Genomic DNA, 8003 nt, shown 5'->3' on the forward strand with positions numbered 1-8003 from the left:
CAGCATTTTAAAATGTCACCTAGGTTTGTCAGTAAAAAAACTAAACACAGGCCCACATAAGCCATACATAAAGTTCTCATTTTGTATGCTGGTTTGTTATAGACCTGACTGACTATGGATAAGGTCCTTACTCTGGAATTCAATCAATGTGGAGGTAGAATGCAGTAAAAAGGAGTCTGACAAATACAACTAATTTCAATTCATGCACAGTAAATGAAGTTGCCTTAATAAAGCTGCTCGTAAATGCAATTCATTTCAACCAGTTTCCAGGTATTTGTTCACAGCATCCTTTTCTCTTGTTTTTGCAGCTTTGCCCAGTTTCACAGTGGTTTGGGACCTCACATTTTATTTTCTCTCAATACTTTTACCTTTGGTTGTTTTAGTCAGTTAAGCATCAATATTTGTAATTTTTTCATGAGGTTAACACAGGTAATTTAACAGTCATGACTCAAACTTTCAGTTTGGTCTTTTTACTTTTTAGGATGCATCTGGACACCCAGACCAAGCATAAAGCTGAGCGCTGTGACAATCAATCAGATACATTCTTGCTATGTTGTCATATTACATTTATTAAGGGATATTAATATGAACTGGCTGCAAGCAAAAATGCCACTGTACAGAAAATGTAGGTTTTGGTTTGGTTTTGTCTTTTGTCAGTATCATTCGGTTTGGAATTTTATGAACGTTTTGGTTTGAGGAAATCAGAACTGTGGCATCCCTAGTCTAGGCCACTGTTCTACTCTATACAGGTCAGGTCTAGGAAAGAAAAAAGAGTATTGTTGGACACTGCATTTAGTGAAAACAATTATCTGATTGTGGTTTTTTTGGGGGGGGTTTTAAAGTGGAAGCCTACTGTACTTCAAATTACAATCTTATTTTGCTGAAGCCCTCCTTTTGTTGTGCTATCACAGATTTGTTTTTCATACAAAAGATCAGTTAAAAGGTAAACGTGAGAGAAATGTATACATTTAGAACATAAGAACATCTATGAATGAGAGGAGGCCATTCAGCCCATCGAAACATACCACTGTTAAAGGATTCCTAGTAGAAAAAAAAAAAAATATATATATATAATGTATAATATAATATAATTTAATATAACTTCCTTACGATAAGGACTGGAAGTGACAAATTCAAACCTGTTTCAGACAGGTTCAAAACCAGTTCATGTTTCAAGAAATGTCCTTTAATTTTCCCATTTGGGTTCCTAATTAAGGGTTTCTTTTGTGTTTAAAGGATCATGGAGGTCTGCTTCGAATTTTCCCAGAAGGTAAAGCACAGTTTGCCGATATTGAACCTAGATTTGATAGACTACTCTTTTTCTGGTCTGATCGCAGAAATCCTCATGAAGTACAGCCAGCTTTTTCCACAAGGTAAGTTTTGTTAAACATTATTTTTTTCTCATAATTTAAGAAAAAAAAAATATTATTGTGAACCAGGGGTTCACAGAGGACCCCCATCCAGTGAATCCATAGAAATGTGAAATTTTGATCTTACAATCGCCACATTTTATTGTATATTTGTACGCACTTGTTCACATGGGCATTGGAATTGAAGATTAAATACGTGTGATAAAGCTGATATCAAGGTTGTAAATGTTTCAGTACCTTCATAAAAAAAAAGAAGGAAATACATTTAACCCCTGGCCCTGGTAAAACTTTTCTCAGACGTCACTTGCTCATGTGAGAGAATATTTCTGTATGTGCTGCTGTGTAACCCCTGAAACCATCACGTGGACACCCAGACCCCCAGTTTAGGAACCAGTGCACTATGCAACAATATTGCTTAAAATATTTTTTTCTGAAATTAACTTGTGTACTTTATTGCTTGCAACAAAAGTATAAGCAGCCTGTAAGTATACAGTATTATATGGGCCTACTGTACAATATTGTTTACCTTTTTAGAAAAATATTAATTTTAAGTGAGTGAATTTTATATAGGTCAAAACATTCACTACCCTTTGCCAAAAAGGTTTATTTCTGAATTATGTGGGAACACTTATTTCTATAGGTTTTAGAAAAAAGAATCCAAACCAAAAAAGAAACATGTACATTGATTAATGTATTTGACTTGATTTTTAGTACGCACATGTTCCTGTACTTTATAATCACTGAAACATCACATCTTAATTAAACAACGTGGTGACAAGGATATAGTGTAAAATAATACTGTACAACAGTAAGGTCTCCAGTCCTTCACAGCCAATAGATTAAGCTGTTTGATTATCATAAGCTTTATTTCAGCTGCTATATTTCCACCCCTTATACCAGGTATAACCCAACTGGTGAACTGAACACAGCATTGACAGTTCTGTGTTTTCACCTTTTTTCTACAGGTATGCCATAACAGTATGGTATTTTGATGCAGAGGAAAGAGCACGAGCTAAAGAAAAATACTTAACAGGTATGGCATATTAAAACACAGTTAGGCACAATTTGTAAAGTAGCTTATCATAATGATTATGATTAGGGGTGGAGATAAGAGAAACTGAATGCTTGGGTTGCATTCATAATCAATATAATCACTGTTTTGTTATTAAATAAATTAGAGGTAAGCCGAGTAACAGGTATAAACGAGCATCCGCACCTCTGCACACCCCTAGAAAACATTATTGGTAAATAAGTTACTAATATGGTAAAAAATGAAAACTTTTTTTTTTTTTCTCACATTCTTATCTTGCAGGTGCAGGAGAAAAGGGAGTAAAGGTTGAACTAAATAAACCTTCTGAAGTTTGACCTGTAAATCCCCAAACCCCTCTACGCCCTGCTAGTATGCTGAGAAAACTGATGCACAGTGAATGTGAAAGCAAACCGTCACCTGCTTCCTGCACATAAAGAACTCTAATACATTTTTTTTTCAATTGAAAATGAATACATCAGCTGACCTTGAATGTTATGGCATTGCACTGCAAGGAATGTAATACCCAAGCCTGTAATTTTGCTTACGTGAAGAATACTGACATAAGACCAAACAACAAAAAATCAAAACCGTCTTCATTTATTTTTGTGTAATTTTGTCATTAAAAAGAGGTACAATATACTGCATTTGCTTTTGAATGTGAAATTATATATATATATATATATATATATATATATATATATATATATATATATATATATATATATATATATATATATATATATACACACAATATTGAGGATCTGCATAGGGAAAGTGTGTGTTTGTTTTTGTAATTGTTCATGACTGTTTTGGCTGAGAACTAACCTCTTTTACCATTTTTAGTTTTGTCAATTCCAAATTCATATATTGAGCACTAACGCCAGCCTTTATGGATTGTGAGACTATGCTTTGCTGATTTCTTACACTAACTTGAAATTGCTGTTTGTTAATGTGGTGTTTGAGTTCTGTAAACGTCACTATATCAGTCGAATTGTGAGATTCTGAAATCAGCCTGTTGTGGCAGCAAGTCACAGCTGTCTTAACAAACTTCCATATCTGCAGTAGTACATTTAAAAAATAGTTTTAGAAGTGTATACTGAATCTACAACTAATCACACAAGATTCATTTTATTTGCCAGTCTCAAAGGTGGTGTCATGCCCTAGCTCTGTGTGGTTTTTCAGAACAGCTATTCTGAACTTGTTCCAAGGAGAGAAAATGTCATTTTAAACAAACAGTTTGACTATAAAGTTGGTGTGTTACATTTTAGTAGATTGTTGTTGTTATGAATCCAGAGATATATAAACAGTTACATTAATGGTATCATTTTTACACCATTGTTAATTAAACACAAAGATTGGATTACGCGGTTGGTAGTACCTGCTTGTGTGTGAACGCAAATTGCATCTGCTGATATCCTCACAGATCACATAGAAGTACTTGATTTTCCTAGCGACCCAGCATGGTATTTAAGGGGCAGCCTATCAGAAGAAAATCCTGTTGCTTGTCTATGTGAAAGGTTATTCTCCCCCCCCCCAACACTATGTTTACACCTACACACTTATATGAGCCCTACCAACCATCACCACTGAGATTGTAAGAAAAACTAGAGGGTGAATTTGTGTTAATGAGCATAGGTAAAGCTAAAGTTAACATGTAGGCAAATCAGTTAGGCAAAACATACCAAGAAGTGTCTGTTTGCTTTTATATCAAATGTATTGACCTTTATACTTAAAATAACATGAATACTGATGTTTCCTGATGTTATTTATTTTGTTTAAAGTACATGTTGCTGACACTAAATCCAGTAAATCTTACCTAAAATGTTTTACCATCATTTTGTAGGTTTCACATTTTCCTTTATATAAAATGCACACATTATGCTAAAGGTGATTTTCAATGTTTTAATGGTCATTTATTTGATGATGTTATTGAACAAAATCCCTCAGTCATGGGAAAAGCTCAAATGACCAGAATTCATGTGTGTTAGTTGTGTTCCTTTATCGGGAAGTACAGCATGGAAAAGAGTGCAAAAGACATTCATCAACATTTTGTTTAGAAATGCTTTGACTAAAACACCATTAAAATCAAATACATGTTTAGCAAACCGTGTGCATTTCTTCAGATAAAAAAATGTGAGATTTACAAAGTCATGGCAACACATATTAGATAAGATGTACTGGGAATTATTTTGTTGGCTCCGTTTGCTTTAAATTCCCTTCTCTGCATCTGAACCCCATTTCTTTCTCCATCATGACAGAGCTTCTCTTTGATGGCAGACAGTGGCTTCAGCAGAGGGTTGTATCTTAAGCCCCATTTCCACAGCCTGGTACTCCTGGCTATGGCTGTTCATAGGGTGTTTCCATTGTTCACCTGAGCGGGTGAACGCGGCTATCTGGTCAGATTTTGTATCACAGTCGATGTAGCCAAACTGGCTACAAAGGAAGTGTGTCATCACACCAGAAGGTGTTTAAACTCTTTGTTTACAGCCATGATGAAACATGTGGAACTTGAAATATAAAAACAAAGCAACATTAGGTGACCGGCCCCCAACAAATGTTTTCCTACGTGTCAGAAGCTGCATAGCTTAAGGCATTTCTTTACGGTATATTATTGTTTTACATGAATTGGATCTTGAAGGCTGTCTAAAATCATATGTAGTGCCATAATGAAAATAACTGCTTTGTTCTAAACACAGTGGGTCAATTGCAACGAACTGAATTGCAACGAACCCAAAAATAACTGCTGCTGCTGCCCTCTGGAGGATACTAAGTACGGAACTAACTTAGTCTAACTCTTGCTATGGACTAAGAGTTTTAGTATCGTACTAAGTACAATAGGGGTAGACATGTGAATGTTCCAGAATGTACTGGCAGTTTATTTTTGCTGAAATAATGTGTGCATATAATATACACATATACAGTACTGTGCAAAAGTTTTAGGCAGGTGTGAAAAAATGCTGTAAAGTAGGAATGCTTTCAAAAATAGACATGTTAATAGTTTATATTTATCAATTAACAAAATGCAAAGTGAGTGAATAGAAGAAAAATCTACAGCAAATCAATATTTGGTGTGACCACCCTTTGCCTTCAAAACAGCATCAATTCTTCTAGGTACACTTGCACACAGTTTTTGAAGGAAAGGTGCTGTTCCTCACCCAGTTTTATTCCTCCTACACAGCTGTTTCTGTTTCAGTTAATGATTGTGTTTCAACCTACATATTGAATTGATGATCATTAGCACCTGTTTGGTATAATTGTTTAATCATACACCTGACTATATGCCTACAAAATCCCTGACTTTGTGCAAGTGTACCTAGAAGAATTGATGCTGTTTTGAAGGCAAAGGGTGGTCACACCAGATATGGATTTGATTTAGATTTTTCTTCTGTTCACTCACTTTGCATTTAGTTAATTGATAAATATAATCTATTAACATGTCTATTTTTGAAAGCATTCTTACTTTACAGCATTTTTTCACACCTGTCTAAAACTTTTGCACAGTACTGTATATGTAGTCACTATATTTGAAGCATCTGCTGCCTGTACAGATATTGTAATAGTAAAATTACATTACGACTACAATACTGTTAACTACTAATAATGAAGGAATGTGTCGGAAGCATTACAGTCATGCATGTAGAGCCTGTAGTATGCGATAGTAGGTATCCCATTTGAGAGACGTATTTTTTTTGGGGGGGTGGGGGGGCGAGCAGGGATATTTAGGAGTAGGGACACTGGGTAGAATGTGAATTAAGTGTTATTTTACGTAGTAGGACCTGGGGGCACATTGAAAAATAAAATAAACAGTGCTCTTCTCAGGGTGTTTTTAGAAGTGATTATCTATGATACTTCTTCGGAATACCACCCCTTCCCTGTTTTGTACTTGTTGTGGTCCAATGAGAACGTGTGTTGAGTGTCAAAATTAAACCAGCTTTGCTAGTTTATTTCATGGCAGTGCACTTGGTTGAGTATTTTATAGGCAATCCGTGTGCCCTGCTATGGAGTATTTAACCATGCAGATATATTTTAAATAAAAAAAATAAATTATTACGTGCACTCATATAAATATATTTTAGAGACAAATTAATATTTATGTATAAATGTCAGCCTATCTGTAACATTGTAAAAATGATTATTGGCTCTTAATATCGTAAAATACATACATTACTGGTACAAATATTTCAAATGTTCTGATTCAGACCCACCTTGTGCCGTGTCTGGCTCCCTGTAAAAGGATAAAGCGGTTCTGATAATGAATGAATGAATGAAAGAATGATTCAGAGCCCCCTTCAGTTCCTGTTTGGTAACAACAACAATGCTTGATCCTTAGTACCGTACTAAAGCTGGGGATCAGCTAGTCTCCAACTTTGTTCTGCTTGTTTTTTCGATGCAATTGGTACTAACTTAGTACGCAGCTGGGGATGATCCCGAGATAGTACCGTACTAGCTAATACGCAGCTCCGTACTAACTCTGCAAGTTCGTTGCAATTGACCCAGTGTTACCATGTAATAATACAATAGATTACATATAAATGACAATTTAATACAATAATTTGTTTAACTTTTTTAGGCATTTCCATGTGTATGTTTGTCCTTAAATGATTATGATGAAATAAGGAGCAAAAAAGGGATGTTTCTCTTTTTAAAAAACGTGGCACTTAAACAAGAATCAAAACCAGCATTTTTTCATGAATATTTTCACACCCAAGATACAGGTCCTCTATTCCTGGTTTTGATATATGTTATACACCAAAAAAATATGAATATACATATGGTCATATCATTTTTCCCCCAATATGAAATTCAAAATCATATTTCTTAATTTACAACCATTGAATGTGGTTTTTAAAATTGTAAATAGCATGCTGTACGTGACTGGTTGAACCCCCCTTTTGTTAATGTTTTATAACAGCCTCTTCTGTGTAGAAACAGTCATTTTAACATCTTGTTGTTTAATTCTGATTCAGTATAACGCTTTGTCCAGCGCAAATCATGACACAAGCCAATTGCATAATGAGATATCTAGCATGCAGAGATGGGTTTACTAAGTTTTGTATATTAATAGATGTGATACAAAATGCAGTGTTAATTATGAAACAAGAGTTTGCTTGATGAATAAAAACAAGTTAAACATTTTCATTACATGTCTCTGTGTTTATTTTTGACCGTCACTGTTGTAAATGGCAAGTAAAAAAAAAACTGATCAAGACTCTCACTGATCAAAAACTGATCAAGAGTATGAAGAATGTGGTATTAAACAAATTATTTTCTGAATACCGTATTTCTTCCAATTTAAGACACACCTTTCAAAGAAGTGTCATTGGCTTTCTGAAGAATTAGAAGAGGAGCTTTTGCAATTTCAGCGTTTCGTTATTAGGCTCAGTTCTAACAAACCGTATCAGCTTGGACAGACCAGAAATGCTGATCGGTTCAGAAAAAGGGAGAAAAACAGGTGTGAGTAATCGCGCATGGAAATGAGAAGCAGCACATAACTGTATGCTCTGTGTGACAGCAGAGGGCTGCAAAACTGCCTCCATATGTGTAATTGAGGTTGTATCTTTGTAAATGCATCTTTATTTGATGATTTATTTTTTTCCTCAAAT

At 34.8% G+C, this 8003-nt stretch overlaps 1 protein-coding gene across 1 annotated transcript in view; it reads left to right on the forward strand.

Moving 5' to 3' along the window:
* Nucleotides 1–7539, forward strand: part of LOC117411544 (egl nine homolog 1-like) — a 66816-nt gene extending 59277 nt beyond the window's left edge. Inside the window, exons 3-5 of the mRNA XM_034019183.3 lie at nt 1237–1373; nt 2336–2403; nt 2683–7539. Coding sequence (XP_033875074.3) covers nt 1237–1373; nt 2336–2403; nt 2683–2735 — 258 coding nt within the window. The 3' untranslated portion in view covers nt 2736–7539. The remainder of the gene's footprint in view (nt 1–1236; nt 1374–2335; nt 2404–2682) is intronic.
* The last annotated feature ends 464 nt before the right edge of the window (nt 7540–8003 follow it).

The sequence above is a fragment of the Acipenser ruthenus genome, chromosome 6 (assembly GCF_902713425.1).
Source record: "Acipenser ruthenus chromosome 6, fAciRut3.2 maternal haplotype, whole genome shotgun sequence".
Lineage (NCBI taxonomy): Eukaryota > Metazoa > Chordata > Actinopteri > Acipenseriformes > Acipenseridae > Acipenser > Acipenser ruthenus.